This window comes from Scardinius erythrophthalmus, assembly GCF_964197995.2.
Source record: "Scardinius erythrophthalmus genome assembly, chromosome: 11".
In the NCBI taxonomy this organism is placed as follows: Eukaryota; Metazoa; Chordata; class Actinopteri; order Cypriniformes; family Leuciscidae; genus Scardinius; species Scardinius erythrophthalmus.
This window is the reverse complement of record NC_138231.1, coordinates 25,199,697-25,223,649: the sequence shown is the minus strand read 5'-3', so window position 1 is coordinate 25,223,649 and position 23,953 is coordinate 25,199,697. Positions and strand designations below refer to the sequence as shown.

Sequence of the window (23,953 nt, the reverse complement as noted above, 5' to 3'; positions counted from 1 at the left end):
CAAAACAAACGGAAAACTGGAGGCGGTTAATACAAACCAGCACAGATTCGGCTACATAATAAGGAGCTTAAATTATTATTTTTATTATTAAAAGTCATCTTGTTGTGTTCTTGGGTGCAAGAATCAATGAAAAATGAGTATGCTGTATCTGGAATTTTTATTTCTAGAAAATATTCATATCATTAAAATTGCACCGTAGTGTCACTCTTTACATTGTCGTCTTGGCGCTGGCTAGGCAGAACTGCGGATTGAACCACACAAGTCTTTACATGACCATTCAGCACATAGTTATATTATTATAGGCATCTAAATATATTTATATGTCCTCAGTTTCTCTTTACCCTCAGTTTCTCTATCGGGTAGGTGTAGAAGTCAGGCCACTCAACCGGAGGTAGCGTTAACATTAATCCTGTCAGTTCGTCCATTGACTGAGCGTGTACGGTCATCTGGTTCCGTCCGTTAAAATTAACTTTTGCAAATAACAATCGGCATCCTGGACAGTGAGTGACCTTGCACATTAAGACAAAATCGGATTTTCTCCAGTCATTGTTAAAAAACAAGCTAACAAAACTTGCAAACTAACGTTAGTGAAGCGGCCAGAGGGATCTTTCTGCCTCCAGCTAAGCTCCGCCCACACAAATACGTCACCGTGTTTACCAACTGTAAAAGGGTCTATAGCAAGGTTGTATTTTTATATTTATAACATATAATACAGTTAGGCTAAGCGCTGAATACCATAGCGATTGAAAATATGACACTGATTTCATATTACAATTCAATAAACAAGTAATTCGTATTAAGTCACTTGCCTTTTAGACGCAATATTTTTTTGTTCTTTTTTTTTGAGCACCGAAAATAGTTCCAAAAAAAGATCACAGAAGAACCACAGCGCATCTCAAAGGAAAACTCAACCGTGTTTCATTAACGAATGATTCAGTGTTTTGAACGAATCGGTTGAGTCAAAGATTCAATGACTTCCTTCCTATAAATTTACAAGTTACAACTGCCTCATTCCTGAATGAATCAGAAAAGAATGATAGTCTGCTTTTAAACACGAAACTAAACCACCAGTAGGGGGCGGCAGGTGACCGTCTTAATGAGTGAGTTATTGAGTCATTTATTCAAATGATTCGTTCAAACGGCTGAATTGTTCAGGAATGAGGTGGTTGTTTAATGAGTCATTGAATCTTTGACTCAACCGATTCGTTCAAAGCGCTGAATCATTCAGTAATGCGGTTATGTGTTCCGGTGAGATGCGCTGTGGTTCTGCTGTGATCTTTGTTTGGAACTATTTTCGCTGCACAAATAGAACAAAAACAGTCAATATTGTGTCTAAAAAATGACTTGATATTAATTACTTGTTTATTGAACTGTCATATGAAATCAGTGTCACATTTTCAATCGTGATGGTATTCAGCACTCGTGGTCATGTGATGTTGCTTAACTGTATCATATATGTTATAAATATAAAAACTCCACATGAATTTTTTAATTGTTGTATGTTCATTAAGTTTCTCGGCGCGAGCCTCAACAACAGTCAGCGCAGCGGCTGTTTGCGGATTGGTTGGCAGTCCGAATGTCGCAGATATTATTATTTTTTTAATTAAATTTTAATTAAAACAAATATTGTTAGTAAACAACAATAGTCCAAGTTTAGAAAAACATTTTTATTAAGGTTTTAGGTATTTTAAGTGTGCCAGCTGCCACCAGCACACCCATGCCTACGCCTATTGGCTTGGTTTGGAACATTTCCAGATAAGAATTAACATTCCTTTGTCTGCAACTATGAAATGTCACACACTTTATTTACATACTTTTTTTAATTTATTTTTTCCATTTAAGTTGTTGATCTAGATTAGCTGGTTCAAGTTTGTTTGCAAGGAATTAAACTCTATATGAGCTCCAATTTCCGAGTTTTTGTTTCCACACAGAAAGGACGGTGTAGACTGAGGTTTGGAGAGCCTAGGGTTGCCAGACATCCCGTAAAATACGGAATCGTATTCACTCTTAAAGCGGTAAGGAGTTGAGTTCACTATTCATTCCAAACGTTCTGTACAATTTGAGTCTTATCTAATTGTGTGTGAGTAAAATGTTTTAGCCAGTTTAGTTTTTTAACTGCCTGATGGAGGCTAACTTTTACTATGGATGCATTTGTTTTTATTCTTGTTTATGTTCAAGGCTGATCACTTCCTTTTCATTAATATTTTTAGATCAGAAAATGTCAAAAACAAATGGTTCATTGCTGGGTCGTCTGACGCTGGCTGGTATCATCTCTCTGAGCGTCTTGTTTTTCTGGTTTACACCTCCAAAAATCTGTCCTCTTCCACTTCCTAGACCTGGACAAAAGAAGTCTCCTGAGAGCAAGAGCCCTGTTACTGAAGCAATAGAAGACAAACCTGTTCTTCTACTATGGGTCTGGCCTGAAAATTACAGGTTTGACTTCAGTGACTGCAAAAAGTTTTACAATATCGATGGTTGTCAGTTGACGGATGATAGATCTCTCTACAGGATCAGCCCTTCATTTGTGTGTATGTTAGATATGCATTGTATTGGATCTATTGATTTATTTTTACAAAAAAACAAGAAGAATGCTCTAAATTATAGTTTTTCCCATTCATTTCTATGGGTGCCCATTTTTGACCCAAATACAAGATTAAGGAGTATTTTTTTTTCACCCACTTAACATTGTAGAATTGAGTCCAAAAAATGTGTGGGTGTTCAGGAGGCAAACTTAGGAAAACTAGCCAAGTCTTGTACCGCTCAGATCAAGGGAAGTATTTTTTAAAAATAAATCAAAATTATTTTGCCCACATTTGTCCAGAATAGGGTTTTAGAGTTAAAGGTCCCGTTCTACGTGATCCCATGTTTCAAACTTTAGTTAGTGTGTAATGTTGTTGTTAGAGAATAAATAATATCTGTAAAATTATAAAGCTCAAAGTTCAATGCCAAGCGAGATATTTTATTTAACAGAAGTTGACTACATAAAACGGCTCGATTGGACTACACCCCTCTACTTCCTTCATTAGTGACATCACCAGAACCGTGATTAGACTAACCTCCGCCCACAGGAATGCTCCCTCAACTCTACTGGCTACTTGCGCACTTCTTATAACTTAGGCTACTGTGTTTACTCAGCTCTTATGGTGATTTTCTGAAGTAAAACTGACGCTTCATCTTTTGTGTGATGTACAATAAACTTTATTAAACTCATCAGTACATGTTTGATCATCATTCGGACCTGGTCCGAAACAGCAGACTTGTAGGCTGTTAATAAATAATGGATACATACAAGCAGATGACAAATACGTTATAATAACCGTAATTAAACTACTAAACCATACCTGTTTCATCTCTATACAGCACTCTGACTCTGTAGGCATTATTGTCCGACTCGAAATGAACGCCGTTACTGAGAGTTTCTGATATTATCATCATTCCGTGAGATGAATTTGTCCTGACAGACTGAGCGCGAGCTCATGAAGCTCCGCCCCCTGGGTCGTCCAGCAGCAGCTCATTTGCATTTAAAGGGCACACACTGAAACAGCTCGTTTTTCTGAGCCCCCAAAAATGTCAAATTAAACATGCTGTAAAAAATGATCTGTTGGGTATTTTGAGCTCAAACTTCACATACACACTCTGGGGACATCAGAGACTTATTTTACATCTTGTGAAAAGGGGCATATAACGGGACCTTTAAGACAAACTATGTACAAATTAATGTCAACACCATTGCTCAGTATTTTATCCTTAAAACTGCAGTGAACCAAAGACAGTCTCAAAAACGAAGTTTGAAATCGCTGGTGTTTCTGACGTCACAAACTACCTTGTAACCAATCATCACGTCATCGTGTGATCGTCAACAAGTGGATCTCTGAGCTGGTGTGAGTGAGTGGAGGCGGGGCTAATTTATATATTCATAGAACCGCGTATACTAAATGAAGCAAGGGTGTAGAGTTACATTCAAGCTATTTAAGGCATGAAGAATTTTTTTTTTTTCCAAGGACAAAACTTTAAATATGTTGTTTTGGTGATCAAAGATGAGTTTTAAGGGATCAAATGATTGACTACAGGGGGACTTTAAACACCTGGGCTGGATTTCCCGTTGGCCTACCAGTGCTGTCCGTGGCGATGGTGCTGAATTGGTTGATATCGATGGATCGAGAATCAATTATTCACTTATGCAGGGGCTGCTTCTCTGCGTTATGTAAGAAAGCGGTGTTCTTTATAAAAGAAGGCAAGCACTTCAGAAATAGTTGAAATTGCATTTATTAGGACTCATGGGATATTATAAAACAATAATCCAAACTTTAATAGCTCTACATATTTTAAAATTGTATCATATATTGCTGCCACAATAACGAAATGCTTTCTTCTCTTTCTCCTCTTTGTTCGCTGAGGTGGAGCTGGGTGTATTAACTTTCGATTTATATTCGTATAGACTGAGATGTAAAGAAGCTTCTTGTACAGTGGTGTCCACTAGCGGAGTGAACGGTCAAGTGTTAAGGTATAGCTGAGAGTGGTCCGGACCAACCTTACGAACGGATGACTTACAGAAGGTATAGAACGTTTCGGGAAACACGTATTAACGATTGGTTGCCTACGGCATAGCATTAAGAAGGTTTCTGGAAATCCAGCCCAGCAACCGTATAAACGTGCTCAAACTGTTGTTACAAACCTTTTCATGGGTTTATGTTTAATCGTTCTCTTATTCAACTAAAGCTAATGAAATTGTGCATTTCTACAATGTTGCAGTTGAGTCTGGGTTATCAAATAGATAATTACATTTTCAGTAACATACATTGAATGTTGAACAGCGATTAATGGCTTTAAATCAACATATCAGCTCTCTTCAGTATATTCACAGGAGCTGAAGTCTGATTTATTGAAGACTGACTTTTGTAAACAGCATAACACAAAACACTGAAATTCCTTTATGTACAGTGGGAGTATACGATTACCACAATGTAACTCTATTGTGACTTTTAGTTTAGCTAGCATACGCCAGAGCTAGTGCTGGGCCTAATAAAGCAAAAGCAGAAAGGAATGAGGATAAAATGAGATTTACACTTCAACACACATACCATTTTAAACTGCTTATTCAGTTTACAGCTCTCAATTACAAACATCTATGCAGATACACATACACGCACAAAGTCATTGACATTTACACATGAAAACTAGCTATAATTAATTAGCAATAGCCTACAGACTCTGTATTCCTGCTGAGTTAGACCAGTGTTAGACATGCGAATTCCTTTATATACTGATGGTCAAATTTTCTCATTTATTTGTATATCGCTTTCACAGAGATCACAGTGATTGTAATGTAAGGATAATATAATGGCAGCCTTGCTAGTCAGTGCATTGTAAGTCCACTTGCACTTATTTCCATTGAAGCAGAAGATATTCTTTGGATCATTCAAACATGCTGGATAACACAATCATCTGACTTTACAAACGGAGTCAGGTTTTAAAGCAAAACAGGGATAGACGAAAATAACCAAGATATCATATCAATATCATTTGTAATAGAAAATGTTGTAATAAATTATAAAATAATGCAAAATGAAATGCAATATGTGTAGATATCTGAAAAAAACTGAAAATGTTTTGAACAATATAAATTTATTTGAGGAGCAGCACTGTATAAGATGTTAAGACTTTTTTTTTTTTTTAATAGATTGTATCTTGAATTTAAGTGTATTTTATCTTACTGGTTGATGTAACTATGTTTAAAAAGTAGAAAAAAATACATTTGCATTCAAGATACATTCCATGAAAACAAGGTAAAATGAAAAATAAAAATAAAATAAAAGAAGATTTGTAGATAGCATGGTGACACTTTATTTTGATGGTCCCTTTTGAACATTCTGTTGACTATAAGTAGCCTAACTTTGCAAAAACATGTTAACTAACTCTCATTTAGAGTATTAATAGACTGTCTGCTTAATATCTGCTAACTCTATATTGTGATAACACACTTGTTTTAAATACTTCCAAACATTCCAGCATGACAAAACTTAGTGTATTTACTAGTTACCATATCAACAATATAGTGCCAACATTCAGAAATCTTTGGAAGCTATCACTGAACATTTATTTAACAATAGCAAAAGTAAATTTATTTATGTTTTCATCTCTGTTTTTTTTTTAAATTAGACAAATCTGATATTATTTTATATGATAAAATTTAACTAAATTTGTATTTAAAGGTTAAATAATATTATTTAACAGTTGATATGGTTCTTTAATGCTGGTGGGGCATGTTTTCACTCTGCGTTACAATGTGCCCCTATTAGAACTATGCTGTTCTATACTTCTATGAATTCTATTGAGAAACCATGAGAAAAGGGTGGATAAAGACTGAGAGTCAATGTTCAGAAATTATGAATTATTATTGTTTTGAACTATGCTGTATAGCTGTGTTTTGAGGTGTGTTTGTTGTCAAACTCAAAAATGTGTTTATTTTTAATCATTAAAAAATGCCATTATTTTATATGAAAAAGTTAATAATTGTATTTTATTTAGAAAATATTTTAATTCGTCTTGTATATTTTTTGGATTAGATCAGATAACATTTAAATCTGTCATATGCTCATGTTACAATGTGCTCCTCACATGTTTCAATGTACATGGGGCATGTTGTCACATATCACTTCCATTCTTTCAGGGCAAATCAAGAAAAAAATATACACTGTATTAATGAAACAAAACCACATAATTGCACTAGACGTGTGAAATTAATGTGGGAAAAAATAAATACTCTGAACCCTAAGTAGGTTTACACAAACTGAGAGAGTAAAAAAGCGTTGGGTTGTGCCCAGCTCTCCCCCACTTTACAGCTTGGAAGAAACTTTTGTGGTTAATAACAGAGCAGCATTTAACTTGAAAAGCTTGAAATGTCATGACAATCACTTACACTTTTAAATAACTGAAATAACACATCTCTGGTGCATTATGAACTTGTGTTATTTTCTGATTGATCTGTACTATTTGTTTGCTATGCATTATGTAAATGCATAATGTATAAATGCATTAATTCATTTATATTATTTATTCGTATTTTTATTTGTAAGACATTTTTATTGTTTATTTTTATCCCAAGAGGATTTTAAAATGAAACATGCCAACTTTACAATGCAGCAATGTTATGCAGTTCATTTTTTCTTTATTTTTTTTTATATGAAAAAATTTGGCCTACATAAATAATCAGTATTTACAACAGAACTAATGTGCATACCAATTAACCTGTAATAAAATTGAGTTTATCAGGGCCATTACCACCACAGATATTGAGAGTTCAATCATACAATAGAGGGGAATATAAATGCAATGAACTAACAGTATTGCTAACTCCTGATGTGATTTAAGAGGGTTGAGCTGGAATTTCATATTGAATATTTCACAAAGGTTAGACCTGTCTGGATCAGGGGTATGTCCTTGGGCTTTAGTAGCAGTAGCCTGTGGTAAAATGTGCTAGATGTAAAACAGCTCAGTCATTCCTCTACAATGAGTGCAAAAAAAGAAATAAACAGCCACAAGCACACTTAAAGACAAAATGCTTCAGATGACTTATTTCTTTTGAACCAATACTTGAGGTAATGCCACTAAATCAGTAATGTTACAGTAAAGTTTTAATGACAAATTTGTTAACATTATGGTTAATGCACTAGGTATCATGAACATTACTTCATATCCTTCACGTCACTCACCGAGTATTAATAATTCTGTCCTTCTTTATCTTTTTCTTCACCTCCTGCTCTCTCTTTTGTTCATGTTCATGTCCATCTCTCTCTTTTCACTCTGTTTTTCATTTGTCCACATCCTCTCCTTTCTCTTTTCTCTTCATTTCTACCTGTTTCTCTCTCTTCTTCCATCTTTTTTTTATTCTTTAACTTCATCTTTACTCCCACTCTCTCTCTCTCTCTCTCTCTCTCTCTCTCTCTCTCTCTCTCTCTCTCTCTCTCTCTCTCTCTCTCTCTCTCTCTCTCTCTCTCTCTCTCTCTCTCTCCCTCTCTCTCTCTCTCTCTCTCTCTCTCTCTCTCTCTCCTTTCCACTTGGGTATTTGTCCAGTGCTTGGCTGTATCTTGTCTGGTAATTCGGGTCAGTGGTGTTACTGTTAACATTAACAGGCCTGCTGACCTTTGCCCTTGTGGCCTCTATTCTGGCTCTATTCTGGCTCTGTCCACTGCTGTTTCCTCCATTTTTTTCTCTCATTCTGGGCATGCGGTGAACAAAACATTGAATCTACTCAAAAAGACTGTGGAACAGTGCCATTATAAAACACTGATGAATGTCAATGTTAAATATCTGAAAAGTTCAAATATACCTTTCAATGAAAATGTAAGTTTATAAAATAGACAAATAAGAACGAAGATCTTCCCTAAGGGATTGTGTGTGTGTGTTCATCCATTGTACTGAGAACATAAACGTTTTGTGTACTTTGTTAGAATGCAATATTTGTCAGGAGTTAAGCCATGCAGGCTCTTTTATCTTACGACATCCACCACTAGATGGAAGCATTTATCTCTCAATACACCCACCTTATCAAGAGAGTTTCAGAATGAATGAACATGGTCCCACAGGTCCAGTGATTCCTGTCTTGTCAAATTGCATTTTACATTGCACCTCTCTCTCTATCACACACACCTTTCCATTGTTTGATCATAAGTTTCTTACATATTCTAACTGCTGAAAAAGTTTTATTTTACTTGTTTTAGAGACAATATTTTTTACATCTGTTGTGAATATGTTATGAATAGGTTTTCGTTGACTCAAATTAATCAGCTAATAGCTGCAATTCTGACTAAATGAAGGCCATATAGACTGCCTTCTAGACTAATCTATAATCTAGACTAGATTTATGATTTCTTTGCAAGAACCTATAGCTATATAAGGTATATTTAAAAAAAGACTGTGCTCCAAAGTATATGCATCAGTTATTTTACTATTATTTAACTCTTCTTTAATAAAGTTAGGCTTATACACCATTTAATTAATAAAAACTCTGTCATATGATCATAATTCTACTTTCAGGATGTGAAATCTTTTGACAAAGACACTTGAATCTTGTTGGTTTCAAGTTCAACACATTATCTTGTTATATTTAGAAGAGGATGATTTTATTGTAAACTCTGTTACCATGTTTCTGAACAGTAAAGAATTGAAATTTACTGAAAGCTGTATATTATATTCCCTTTAAATTTAACAACTTGTTGTGTAATGACCTTGAACCTAACCAGTGATGGCTAAATGAATTGTAAAGCCGGCAACCCTTTTACTTTTTTACACTCTTAAAAATAAAGGTCCCAAAAGGGAACCTTTATTTTTATTGCAGTGAAGCCACTAGAAGAAGCTTTTTATGGTCCAAAAAGAACATTTAAGTGAACACTTCTTAAACATTTATTAACCATTTTTCCCCTAGTGTGAATAATAGGCTATTTTATAATCTAAAGAACCTATTTCCTTTATAAAGAACCTTGAGCATTGAAAAGGTTCCATGGATGGGAAGGTTCTTCATCATGGAACCATATGAGCCTTTATTTTTAGGAGTCCAAATAGCCTACAATCGACAGTTAAACAGGCTATTTGTGTAAGACAGAACGTTTAAATCAAAAATAAATTGACTCAGAACACATTTTCATAATGGAAAACACACACACACATGTGTTGGAACGATAGGCAGGGTGCAGTGTGCATCAGAAGAGGGTCTCGTAAAATTATTCCATGAAGATGTTCGCAGTCAGTCTCACGGTTTCTTCCGTCGCGCGCGTGTCATGCTCTCCTCGTGTCTACGCATCTGTCGGTGAGATGACCGTCCCTTCACTCACAGAGCTTTCTCTTCTAAAACAGTGAGGACTGGCACTCAATGACGGTGGGAGGTTCGAGCTCACAGAGATGCTGAGCGGATTCGCCAACTCTCTTCAGAAGCTCGCTCCACGCCTGCTGATTCTGAAGGAGAATACTTGTTTATAGAGGCAGGCGCGCGACATAAGGTGTGCGTGTTCCCGCGGGCTCGTCCCGGTAAAGATGCGCTGGAGTGAAGTGACGTTCAACTGGCAAGTGCCGTCCATTGGGGAAAAGGCGGGAATCTGATCATTCACAGTGCTTGCATTTGTTGAGGTAGGCTATCGATAAAGATGAATTGACAGAGAAATGTCATGGGAGCGGTCTTAGAGTCTATGCACGTGGTCCCACTGGATTGACTCCGGATCAAACTGTGACTGACAGCTTACTTCAAATTAAACCAAATCGCTGGACGGGACTTAACTGCGATTGAAACCTGTGGTTCAGGCATTATCCGATGCTATTAGAGTCTCGAGGATGCTGTGAGACCACGAGTGGCGGGATGAGAAGTTTCGCGTTGGTTTTGGAGAGTTGTAAACGCAACTTGAGCGTTCAGGATGTCTCAGGAACTCTGCAATGGATTTTGCTCTAAAATTTGCATAGGGGTTAATAATCCTCACGTTCACAGAAGGAGCTCTTTCTTGATGCTGGAGATACGAAAATCTGAAGGCTGAGTTAATGATGTATCGAGACTTGTGGATGGAATGTGATATAAAGAAGACTCAGTGGATTTTCTGAAGTTGCACAGTGATCGCCACGACAAATGTGAAGATATGTATATCAAGCATGTAAAGATATAAATGGACAACGATCAACACGTTGATTTATCAGGGTAATGGATTCGGACAGCGTGTGTTTTTCTGTCAATTTCACTTGTAATCGCAATATTATAAAGACTGACGTACAGAATCGTTACAATCTTTGCTTTATGAGTAAAAAAATGGCTGGCAAATACTCTTGCACAACTCATAATAATGCGCTGACTTGATTGGTTTATTAGATAAAGTTGAGGATCATTGAAGGTCTTCTACTCATCAGTAGATGATTGACGCTTCAACAGGTGACTGAGGTAAATCTTTGTCTCTCTAACTATTATATGGAGGCAGTTTCAGTTTGTTTAGCATATGTTTAAGTTGAAAAGTACTGTGATATATAAATCAATTTATAATCAGCTAATTTTATTTAACTTTTTTAAGTTTTTAAATATTGCCTTGGTTTGTGGAGTTTTCAAGTGAGGTGAAGTGTGAGTAAAAAGGTTTTGGTACTGGAATAGCCTCACTGAATAAATAGAGATTTTTTTCTTCATATAATATTTATAACGTATTTTTTTTAAATGTAGTCAGTTTATTTAATTTTACCATGTTTTTGCAGGGCTGGACTGGGGATAAAATTCGGCCCTGGACAAATCCAGCTCATGAGGTCCCCCGTAAAAGTTTTTGCTGGGGTTAGGCCTTAAATTTGAGTAAATAAATAAAATAGGACTGGAACAAATGATGATAGAGATGATTAAATTCACTGCAAATACATTAACAAACTTATGCACTTGAGAGTAAAGCACTGATTTTGAGCTAGGATGCGGTGAGGTAAATGTAATGCTATTAAATTCTGTCATAATTTACTCACCCTCATTGTGTTCTAAACCTGTATGACTTTCGCTCTTTTGTAGAACACAAAAGAAGATATTTTGAACTATTTTGGTTAGGCGACCATTGACTTCTATTGAATGGAAGAAAAAAAAAGATACTCAAATGATTTTCTTTTATGCTCAACAGAAAGTCATTCAGGTTTGGGATGACACAGGATGAGTAAATTATGACATTGTGGGGGGAACTACCCCTTTAAAACAACATTTGTAGAGAGTTAACACCTAATTTATTTAAGGCACTGATATATATCTTTCATCAGGCTCTCGTTGAACGGGCATTTTTTCTTCAATTAAAATCCCAAAGCACTATTCATAAAACATATTTAGAGAGAAAAAAGCTTTGTCTTTAATTCATGGGATCTAGGCTTTAAAGCTGCTTTGTTAAATCATCCTTTAATCGCACTAATGGATTTTATATATATATTATATTGCATAGAATCCAGAGTTTTACTTTAGTTCTATTTAACTGTAAGATCATGGTAGTCAAAGGTAAAACCATGCTCCCCATTACCATGGGTAGATGGTTTTTTAAATAAATAATTAAACAATAAACTATAGAATTTGTACTAAAAAATATTGTAAACAATTTTAATACATTTCTGCCAAAAAACAAAAACAACAACAATGAAAAAAACAAAAAAACATATTTCTTCAGTGTTAGTAGCTGCAAGGTAAATTACATAAGGGTGATGCTCGGGCCGGATTTACCTCATATTGTGACATCAGCCTGTCAATACAGAAGACAAACCAGTGGGCCGCTGTCACTGCATGATGGGCCAGTCCTTGGTAAAAAAACAACAACAAAAAAACAACTAATTATTTTACCAGCCCCAAAGTGCATCGGCCCACCGGGAATGCCCGGTATGCCATTACTAGTCCAGTAGTATATTTGTAAATGTGCATATGTACATAGACTTAGTTCCCAAGACTTTCGCTTGAGTGGTTACTTCAACAGTACGCTGCTCAAGCACTTCCCTTAAGGATCTGCTGTATCATGCGGTAATGTTGACAAAAATAGCCTACTGTCATTACGTATTACTTTATTATAGATTTACACATCACAAAAACATGGCACAATACGAACCTCTCAAGATTTACTTTGAAAATATTGACCTCCCTGTAAGCTACTGGTTACCATAATGATAATTACTTCTGTAAAGATAATAATTACAGAAGGGTCTAAAAGTCTTACAATTTAAAACAAAACGTTCTTTTAGAATCAAGTAGGCTAAACCTTGTGCAAAAGAGCTTTATGTTTTTTTTTTTTACTTTTAATCCCAGATTCTCAATTTGGACTCACTGTATATTTTTACTAATGAAGCTTGTATTCAGGTGTATAGATTCTGGATTTTCATTCTGGTGAGTAAAGCTAACACGATCGCCTCTTTATCTCTGTGCTTACAGTGGTCCATGCAATATCAGAATGCTCATACTGGTATGAGAGCTGGTCCCGTGGGTTTACAGTCGACCCTCTGTGCTTTCTTCTTTTCCTGCCCTGCTTCTCGCTGTCCACATGCAGGCGAAGAAGCGATACCTGCTGGTATCTGTGGGGGCCTGTAGCCTGCTACTAGCCTACCTGTGTGGCCTACAGATCGGTGAGTTCCAGAACCAGAACCACGCAGAGCTTTATGGAGTCTCACAGATCCCCGGTGTCCCACCTCGTCCGCCTCGCTGGCCAGAATGGGTCGATCCTCCACTGCAGACGTACCTGGGTGAGGCAGAGCAGGAAGAGGACGGGCCACTGCTTCTTCATCAACACACGTCTCCTCGCGAGAGGCGAGAAATCCAGAAGAACATCTACAAGAGCCGACGATGTCGTATGGACACCTGTTTCGATTTCCAGCGCTGCGAACGGGGCTTTAAAATTTATGTGTACCCCCCTCAGAAAGGTGAAGCACCCTCGGAAAGCTACCAGAAGATTCTGGCAGCCATTGAGGAATCGCGGTTTTACACGATGGACCCAAACCAGGCCTGTCTTTTTGTACTGAGTATAGACACTCTAGACAGGGACCAGCTGTCCGCTCAGTATGTACATAATGTCCGAGCCCGAATTCAAAGCCTGCCCCTGTGGTACGAAGGGAGGAACCATCTGATTTTTAACTTGTACTCTGGAACATGGCCTGATTATACGGAGGAACTAGGCTTCGATATCGGCCAAGCCATGTTGGCCAAGGCCAGCACCGACATGGACAACTTTAGACCACACTTTGATGTGTCCATCCCTCTGTTTTCAAAAGACCATCCTCAGAAAGGAGGGGACAAAGGTTATCTGAATCTTAACAATGTCCCTCCTTTACGGAAATACTTGCTGGTCTTCAAAGGGAAGAGGTATCTAACTGGCATTGGTTCTGAAACCAGAAATGCTCTGTATCATATACATAATGGGGATGATATAATTTTATTGACTACATGCAAACATGGGAAAGACTGGGAGAAACATAAGGATGCAAGGTGCGACAGAGACAATGAAGAATACACAAAGTAAGTCCAACATTTTCCTTTTTCTATCACGCTGGTGTAAGAATTGGAGCTTGTCTTTAAAGGAATAGTTCACCCAAACATGAAAATTCTTCCCTTTTTTTTGTCCATATGATGAAAGTCAGCAGTTGAAACAGTTGAAACATTCTTATGAAAAACGTCTTCTTTTGTGTTCCACACATTCCAGGTTTGGAATGACTTATATCACTCACCGGATGAGTAAACGATGAGTAAACCATGGTAGAATTTTCATATTTTGTGAACTATTCCTTTCCTTCCTTTCCTTACAATCTCAGTCAAGCCAATGAGGTGCACATTGTTGTTTGCTCGATTCATATGCATTTCTTTTCAGTTTTGGCTTTACTATTTTGTTTGGTAATTTAGAGGTTAACCTGAGTAAACGGCATTGAGGGTAGAAAGCAAAATGGCAGTGTTTAATGTCAGTTTGATTTAGACTATTGCTTGTTTTGTACTCTAGACTGTAGTGTTCATGTAGTTATCATGGGAATACCGCTATAAATGTAAGTGGTGTTGCATTTGTCTAGCTCAGGAAAAAAAGTGCTGTGGAAAAGGACTCTAGAGGACTCTTAGCCTGAAACAAAGCCAGTCTTCTCCTTTTTGTGACAAATAAATGAGAGTGGTTTGTGTAAATGCACCGTTTTGGTGAGATTTATTTATTTAGTGTTTAATTCTCTTCAGTACAGTGATAAAAAGTGATTGCCTTATATTATAAAGATGTGTGTGCAATGCAAATATTTTATTTCTTTTGCTAAGATGCACACATTAGACACTGATTGCCATGTGCAAAAACTAGTGGCAGTAATATAAAGCGTTTTCTGTGGATCCAGTTTTTTTTGTCAGATTGCCTACAATTTGTGTTTATGATCAGTTCTGAACAATTTAACATAATTTTGTATTTTACTGTGTACTAAGACATATATATATATATATATATATATATATATATATATATATATATATATATATATATATATATATATATATATATACATGTATATATATACCCTGTGTCTCTCACTGATGTTTATGATCAGCCTTTCAAAGCAGGCTGGAACTATATTTTACATTTATATTAAGCCCTTCTCTCCAAAAAGGCATCAGTATTATATTCAGCTTTGTTTTAGTTGTCCCTGATTCTATTGTACTGTTGTAATGGTGTTATTACACATTTATTACCATGTAATTACAGTGTAATTACATAGGCACAGTTGTATTTCCATTTTCTGAGCGTTACAAAAACAAAATAAACATTTTATATCAAATTAACCATCATTTTCACATTATGTTTTTATGATTCAGATAAATGATACAAAACAGGAGTTATGATTTACCTAATCAGTACAACAAAAAGGACAGATGAAATCAAAGCATGTTTGGACATTACACCAATTTCGATTTACTCACTGGTTTTGAAATGAAATGCTCAACGAGCAAATGTTGTTCAGGTATCCGCATAGTTTTGACCATTTAAAGAGTACTGCATTAATGTATGTAATGTATCAAAAGAGTATCAAAGAGTTGGCAAGATTTGACTTTTAAGTAATTGGTGAATCATCAGACTGAAGAAAGTAGGGTTAGAAGGTCTTGACTAGCAGACTCTTTATACTTCAAATGAATTGAGAGGATTTCAGAGAGGCAGAACAGTCAATAATTGGCCCTCGATTGAATTAAGCAGGAGCTTAGAGTTACAGAAAATACCACACACACACACACACACACACACACACACACACACACACACACACACACACACACACACACACACACACACACACACACACACACACACACACACACACACACACACACACACACACACACACAAGTTGGGTTTTCATGTTTTATGGATACTTTCCATAGACATAATGTTTTTTATACTGTCTAAACTATATATTCTATCCCCTTGCTCTAACCCTACCCCTAAACCTACTTTTCACAGATTTTTTTTTTTTTTTTTTTTTTTTGCATTTTCAAAAAAAAAAAAAACATAACTTTGTATGATGTATAAGCTGTTTTCCTCATGTCGACCAAAAATGTCCCCACAAGGGCAAGGATTTCGGATATTGCCAGCTTTGTGTGTGCTTTGCTATCAGTGCTATATCTATTGTAGCCATGTGTGGTGCAGGTAACTGGTCTATAATGCATGGTTTTGTCATACTTTTATGGTGAACAATAACAGGTGAGCCATGAGATGGATCATTAGTGGTGTATTCTGTTTCTTAAAACATTTGCCTAGCTCTGTAATTTAACAAGCTGAGGAAGCAATTTAAATTATACTTTACACAATACTGAATGAAAATTGCATCACAGGCTACATAAACAACAATGATGGTATTGCTTATAAGGACTCTATCCTTATGCTTTTCAAGGCCAGTTTCACACGTACTGTGTGGGATGTGAGCTTTCACACTGATAGTGTTTATGGTCCATCACAGAGATCTTTGGAGACTTTGTCTCAGGGGTTGATTTTTATTAAAACTATCAGATTTCAGAGTTTTCTTTTTGTTATATGAAGGCTACATTAAAACTGTCTTATAAAAATGAAGGTATAATAAAAAACAGTTTCCTTCTTTTTAAATGGCGTACATTTTATTGTTTCAGGCTTAAAATATGACAAAGGATTTGTTTAAACAAGGAAACAAAAGTGTCAGTGAAGCGCTTGAGATGAAATATGAGATGTGATGTGAGAATAATAGCCTAATACTCAAGTGTGAAAATATGATGTATGTATTTAGGATGCATTAAATGCTGGGCATACAATTAAATGTTAAAAAATGTATTTCTACCATCAACATTTCCATTATACTGCAATGCTGTTATATGATGGACCATATATGATCATACTGTCATATACTATATACAGTTGTGATCATAAGCTAGCTAAAATACATTTTTCATGTAATTTGATTATTTTTGTTTTAAATATTATTTTGTCTTGTGTACTATATGTAAACATCTGTCATTTGAAATAGCTTATTTATGAAAGTACTAAATGAAAAAAGAAACATGCCATGTTTATTATCCCTCATATTTTGTTGAAATTGTTAACATTTGGCAAGGTGTAGTGGATGTAAACTTATGATTTCAACTGTATATTTACTGTTAGAAACGGAGAGTGGACAAACTGAACTAGAGAAACTGTGAAAGTGTGTTTGTTTTTAATAGAGTTTTTTTTTTTTAAAAGTCAGCAAACAAAATTTGTTTTCTGTTGAGCGTGACGCGTGGACTAAGTGCTTAAACTCTACTCTCAGATCCACTTCTGACAGCTTATACGGGCAGTGTGAACGCTGTAACCTGTTAATATGTGCTGCAAATCCACGTTGCAGATGCAATAAGTGTGAAACAGATCAACACCACCTAACTCAAAGAGGCAACAAGCACAACACCACTGCAAAAAATCTAGTAATTCACATGATTTATTAATGCCGCACTGTATGCAGGGAACCAGAGTTCTGCTGTGCAAATGTGCAAATCCTATAGTCTTAGGAGTGATGAAATTTGAGAGAAGCCAGTGAGATTTCTGGTCTCGCCACTGGACTCTTGATGGAAAGTTCACATTGACAAGTTTTCATTATCGAGTAAGCCAGAGTCAAAGAGAGCCACGTTTCATAAGATGTCGAGTCTGCGTTTGTGCCTATATGGAAGATGGAAGACAAGAAGGAGGAATAAGGTGGAGAAACAAGGGAGAACGAGCCCCCATTGATAAGATGTATTGATAGACTCTAAATTAGAGCAGCTCACAACTGGGTGCTTCCTAGAAATCCATCACACTCGAGAAAGAGCGAGACAGCATAAAGAGAGAAAGAAAGACAGACGTAGCGCAGGAGAGTGAGATAGACAGAGCGAGAAGCCTGCTGTTTTTTAATTAGGGTGTGTGATTAACGTGATGTGTTGTTTTTTAGCCTCAGAATCACACAAAAGGGAAGTGATTACAAATCCCAGTTATACCTCCAAAATTAATCACCCTCTTCAATAAACACAGCTGCTCATACTTTGAGAACTCACTGTTGTGCAGTGTTAAATCCTAAACTTTTATGGCAACCAAACTTGTAACTCAAATCGTCAGGCATAAAGGGTGGCCACATTGTTATTGAACTGCATGAAAATTACCCAATTTGTTGCAGTGTTGTCATTCCACATTTGAGCAGGGCAACTCGGGCAATTTATGTAACTAGGCTAATTTTATTCATTGTTTGTTTTGTTTTGTTCAAATCGTAATTTTTGTCTTCCTTTTTTAAATTTTGTCGGTATGTCTTCATGACATAGGCTATTCATTCTAGGTATTTTTATTTATGGCAATTGCATCTTATTTTAGTCAACAAAAACATTTTAACTGATGTGTTTAACTTCTGTAAAACTTCTTCAGTTATAATTTCCGTTAAGGTCTAGTTAATGTAATAGAGCTCACATTTTTTTTTCAGACGTACTGTGTATGTTACAAAAGTTAAAGTGAATTTTCTGTATTTTGTATAAACTGTAGCTCAAAACTAAAAATAAAAAAAGATGTAAAAGTGCTACATTAAACCAAATATTCAAATGTTTTATGTATAACATTTAAACGTATCAACATTTAACCAAAACATCAAGAAAACTATCCTTGTTGTGAAAACCTAATCTCGTAAAATAACATAACAAGTACACTTTTTCGCATTTCGCAATTTTCGCATGACTAAGATTGCAATAATTCATACGAAATTGCTAAATTCTACAATACTTAAAATTTTCCATGAAACTGTGTTGTAATACAATGTTTTTAAATTCTTTATTCATTTTTCGAGTTTTAGTGTGTATAGTGCATTTACATTGTGTCTGGCAGTGGCAACTTCAAAAGTACTTGTGCATTTACTTTAGGGCTGGGCGATATGGAGCAAAAAATATATCTCGATATATTTTGCTATATCTCGATATACGATATATATCTCGATATCTTTACAGGAAAAATAACCCCCCAAAAACTACTGCAAAAACAAATATGCCAAATACCACAGTCTTTTTTTATTGAAGTGCAAATAGGTAGGCTGTTCATGTAGGAACAAAGTGCTTCTGCAGCATAAAAAAAAAAAAATCCCTGTATACAAAAATAATAATTTAACTGTAAAATAAAGGAAGAAATAATACATATTGTACTATTTTTAATAAACCTGTATAGAAATATCATTACTAATTTTGGCAAATAAATAAAAAAAATGCCATATATCCCCCAAAAACTGCACAACTGTAGAGTAAAACATTAATTAAAAAAAAAAGTGATAAAAATGCATCTAAAAATTGACATGATTGTTACAAAATAACACTGTCTGGGGCCTCTGGGGAACTCAGAACAACTGCTAGCATAAAGTTTAAGGTAAAAATAACTGCCATTAAATTATAGTATCTGACTACTATGCAATTAGATAAACTGTTCATTCATTACATCACTTTACCTCTGTCTTTATCCACCTTTATCTTCTTCTCTTCTTTTCGGCACTGTATATAGCAGAATAGGTAACTTAGGCTAATGCTAATTTATAATGTGTCATGTAAATTCGGCCATCCGTCACAATCAGGAAACTTTCAACGTGTCTAGAGCTGGCGCGAGCTGCCAGGCCCGTTTCTAGGGGAGCATGTTAAGTGTGAGTGTTAAGCGCCCTCAAACAAAAGCAATGCGGCGAGAGGCGACGCTACACAAAAAAATACCAACAACAACTGATCGCGCGCGCACTGTTTCTGACGCACTTCAAGCACTCGCTGGGCGGGGAAAGATTGATGTGCCTGACCGGACTCGGGGGACTTGAATGAGACAACATGCGAGGGCGGGGGCGAGCACAGCACAGAGAAGGCAAACAAGCAAATTGGCGAAATCAGAATTAAATATAAACAATATATCGATATATACGATATGTCAAAATCCATATCGAGTTTAAAAAATATCTCGATATATCGTAAATATCGAGATATCGCCCACCCCTAATTTACTTCATTTTGTGCATAAGCGAGTTGCTGCGTTGATGTTGTGTATCTGTCTCAATAATTAATCTCATATTTATAGGATATTTGGATGTGTTATTTAACTCACTGTTATTCACTGTTTAGCTTCAGCTCGAGTAGCTCAAGCGGGTCAATCTCCGATATTATTGAGTATGATAGGATTATTTTTTAGAGTTTTCCTCTTCAAAACATTGTTAGTGCTTTGTTAATGTCTTGTAGTGTTATTTTTGGGGAACACATCTAAGGTTATGGCTGTAACTATGGTTCCCTGAGAAGGGGAACAAAACACTGTGTCATCAATTGACCCTATGGGAACGCTCCTCGTGAGCTGGTGTGCTACACGCCAATTTTGATTGGCTTGCTCAGTTAGGCTAGGTGACGTCAGTCAAAGGGCGCATGAAGAAGACATCATCAGCTTCAATTGTCTGAAGGGCAGATGTACAGGCTTGACAGAAGTATGGCAACACGATGCAGTGTTTTGTTGTCATTCACAGGAAACCATAGTAAAGTTCCCTTTCGAAGTGGAACTTAACACTGCGTTGTCAGATGAGCTATGGGAACGCCATACTGACAAAATGCCTACACACTGTGCTGTGAATTTCCCAGTGAGCTAAGCCATAGCCAGAACATTGCCACACCACACCTAGTGACCAAGGGCTTTAGCTCATAGCTAGATAGGGAGGCTGTAATTCCTTTGTCTGCCCATAACCCCCCAAAAAGGGAGGAAGCAGACAGACAGCCGACAGCCAACCTCCACCATCCATAGAGATCTTCAGAGAAAGGGGGTGACCATGGCGAAAGACCCATTCCTTTCTCTAATTGCTCTATTACTGAAAGACTTGCCACCTTAACCCATTCCATCAAGGAGACTAAAGCCGCGTTTTCACCGCAGGTACTTTCCCCAGGAACTAGGAACTTTGGGCTGGTACTCGATGTGTTTACACCGCAGGAACCAGGGTCTAAATGAAGTTCCGGGTAAATATTTCCCCCTCTGATAGTCCCTGCTCATGAGGTAGTACTTTTTCAAAGTTCAGGAAGTTCAGGGGTGGGACTTGTGCGCTGCACAAGCTGATTGGTTGTGTTCACGCCGCATTTTGGTTGGATGACTCCAACTTATTTTTAACCTCCCTTTTTAAAAAATCTATTGCGGTTCGTGTCATGGCTTCATGCAGTAAGAGTTGTCTGTCTGCAAATATGGAATTTAATAAAAAAAAAACTGGTGGACTGGCGACAAGTTTCAGGCTTTATTAAGGGTATTTGTAGAAGAGGAAACTTTCTGCGCGTTCGTCCCAGCCATCTCACGGTCAATGTCCGCAATAGCTGATAACATACACATTTTATATCTAACGTTAGCATTACGAGCTTACTGAACACGCTTCATCGGTGCTCGTCTCTTTTCTGCCACAGCTTTTATTATTAAGTCATTATGTTTACACATTGTCATCTATTGCAAGGCACTCCAAACCATGTTACAAATTTACTATAACAGGATTGAAATAGCGCTTTGAGGTTAGTAACAAACAACTATTTACAAAACTGTCACTATTTGTGATTGATAGACAGGGTTCGAGCTTTTTTTAAGCGTATTTGCGAAAGAGGAAATTTTTGCGCGTTCGTCCCATGGCATCTTACAATAACATACGTTGTCTAATTTTATACGCATACGAGCTTTCTGAACACGCTTTAGTATCAGTGCTCGTCTATTTTGTTTTGTTAATTACCTCGTTAGTAAACCAATTCATAACTGCAGCACAGTTTGAATCTCCTCCATTATTATAAATGTGGCGCTCAAAACTGATTACTGTCCGTCGCAGACTGGGAGGAGCAGTTACGCGCAGTTTACCTTCCCGGTACTTTAGACCGCGGTGTAAACGCAGAAAGCGACCGGTCTGGGGCAAAAAAAGTTCCTGTTGATGAATAAAAGCTAAATTGGCTTGCCATAGCATGTCTCTGTTTTAAATGATAAAAGCAATACTTGATGGTTATTATTTACTGAGGGATGTGCATCCATATTGACCAGTAGCCTATGTCCAGCCAATCAACATTTTAAATGCAATATAGCCTATAAATCAATAGTCAATGTCAATGCATTGCTTTCCATCTTAAATTATTGCAGAGTTGTAACTAAACCTTTACTGAGAGACTAGATAATCATTTTCTTGTTTTAAAACAAGAAATATTTTATGTGTGCATATAATGAGGAGTGTCATCCTGCCCATATATTGTACTGGTCCCCACAGATGTTTCTGCTGGAAAGTGCATGTTTTATTTCGTGCACGTGCATATGAACGCATGTTAACGCGCAACGCAGTTATCTTTTCCCAGCTGCAGTTTATTAACAAACACCGTTGCCCTTTGTCGTTTGTCAAACGTAATAAATAGTTGTATTTCACTCTCACTTTTTTTGTCAGGAACAAAGTCACAGAACACAGCCCTGGAAGTGGCCGGCATTAGCAAGCAGGACACAGAAAGACCAAAAGATGCACTTCCCAGCTAGGTTAGACAGACAGACAGACAGACTAGAGAGAGATGCACATCAACTTAACTTTACTGTTCTTTGCTGAGTTCACACTTGGAAAGGAGAGAACACAAGTCTACCGGATTGCTGTTCCCGCAATTCACTCTCATGGTGTTTTTTTCTCTCTCTCTTTTCATGACCAGAAGAATAATTCCACTTAATTTTTTATAAATTTTTTGATTGACACGCTTTAACAAGAGGGGGAGGTGGGGTCTTGAGTAATTTGCAGGGCCCTACGCAACTTGCGTAGTTTGCGTATAGGGCTGATCGGCTCTGGTGGCAGCCAGTCGAAATAGCTGCGTAGCACACGTGCTTCAGACACCGGCTCATGTGGAGCGTTTCCATAGCATCAACTGACAATGCAGTGTTGAGTTGCACCTTGAAAGGGGACTAAATTATATATTCATTTCAGATATTCAACTGCTCCTACAGTATGTCTAAAAATGTTTTTGCGGTATAATTTTGACTTACTGTTACTGTTGACTCTGGTGTGTTCTGTACTTGCTGTGCTTTGAGCATGGAACACAGTGACCACCGGAAATATATTTGATGAAAGTCGATATTGATTAAGTTTCAGTTTTCAGCTTCAGTCGGCTAATCAAGCACAGAACACAACACAACACTAAAGCAGAGCCGAATTTCTTCAGCAAATTAACCACTGTAAACGAATGAATGTCGCTGAGCTCAAATTAAAATTGTACCCCTTCATCACTTTTCACATACAGGAACAGCTGACAAAATGTGTTAAATTAAATACATAATCAATATATAATACAGCTTTCTTCAGTCATAAACATATAGAATTACAAGTGTGGATGCATTTTAGCCAGCAAGTGATCAGGATGTTGTGAGAAGATGTTTCATGATGCCTTTGGTGTCAGTGAATATGGCAAATGTTTTTGGTTGAAAAAATGGGGTTAATGAGAAAAAGCATCGCTATAAAATGGTAAGGGGTGCCTTTGGTGTCTACATAGTGATTTTAGTGATATTCGATTCTTTTTGAAGTGAAAATCTGTAGGATAACAAATTAACACAGTATACCAGCTTGGCCTGCTTTTGGCTGAGAGATGGATCATGATTCTAGCAGGAGATTTTCGGCTACCAAGAGACTTTCAGAGATTTCAATAGGCATTCTCAGCAGTTTGGGAGAACACTGCACAGTGGGAGACAGCGGGAAAGAATGAAAGATATGAAGAGACAGAGGAAAGAAAAATAGTGTAAAATGTTCTGAAACGTCAGTAACAAGCCCACCAACTGGGAAAGAGATGGTGTAGTTAGTGGTGTTTGTCCAGTAACAGAAAATCCATCCACTCTTCTCACTAATAAAACTCTCTCAGCTCCTGAGGACAAAAACTGCATGGAGAACAGTCATATTTTATAGTGGTAGTTTTATTATAAATTCTCATTCTGCTACATATTACCTTCAATAACACTTCAAAACACTTCTTACAGTAAACACTGGACCTAGAGGGGCTATT

General features: G+C 36.8%; 1 protein-coding gene across 1 annotated transcript in view; it reads left to right on the top strand.

Annotated features, from left to right (window-relative positions):
- Positions 1–13,004: 13,004 nt before the first annotated feature.
- Positions 13,005–23,953, top strand: part of LOC308698974 (exostosin-1) — a gene marked incomplete at its 5' end in the record, with an annotated part of 490,507 nt that continues 479,558 nt past the window's right edge. Inside the window, one exon of the mRNA XM_081379482.1 lies at positions 13,005–13,972. Coding sequence (XP_081235608.1) covers positions 13,005–13,972 — 968 coding nt within the window. The remainder of the gene's footprint in view (positions 13,973–23,953) is intronic.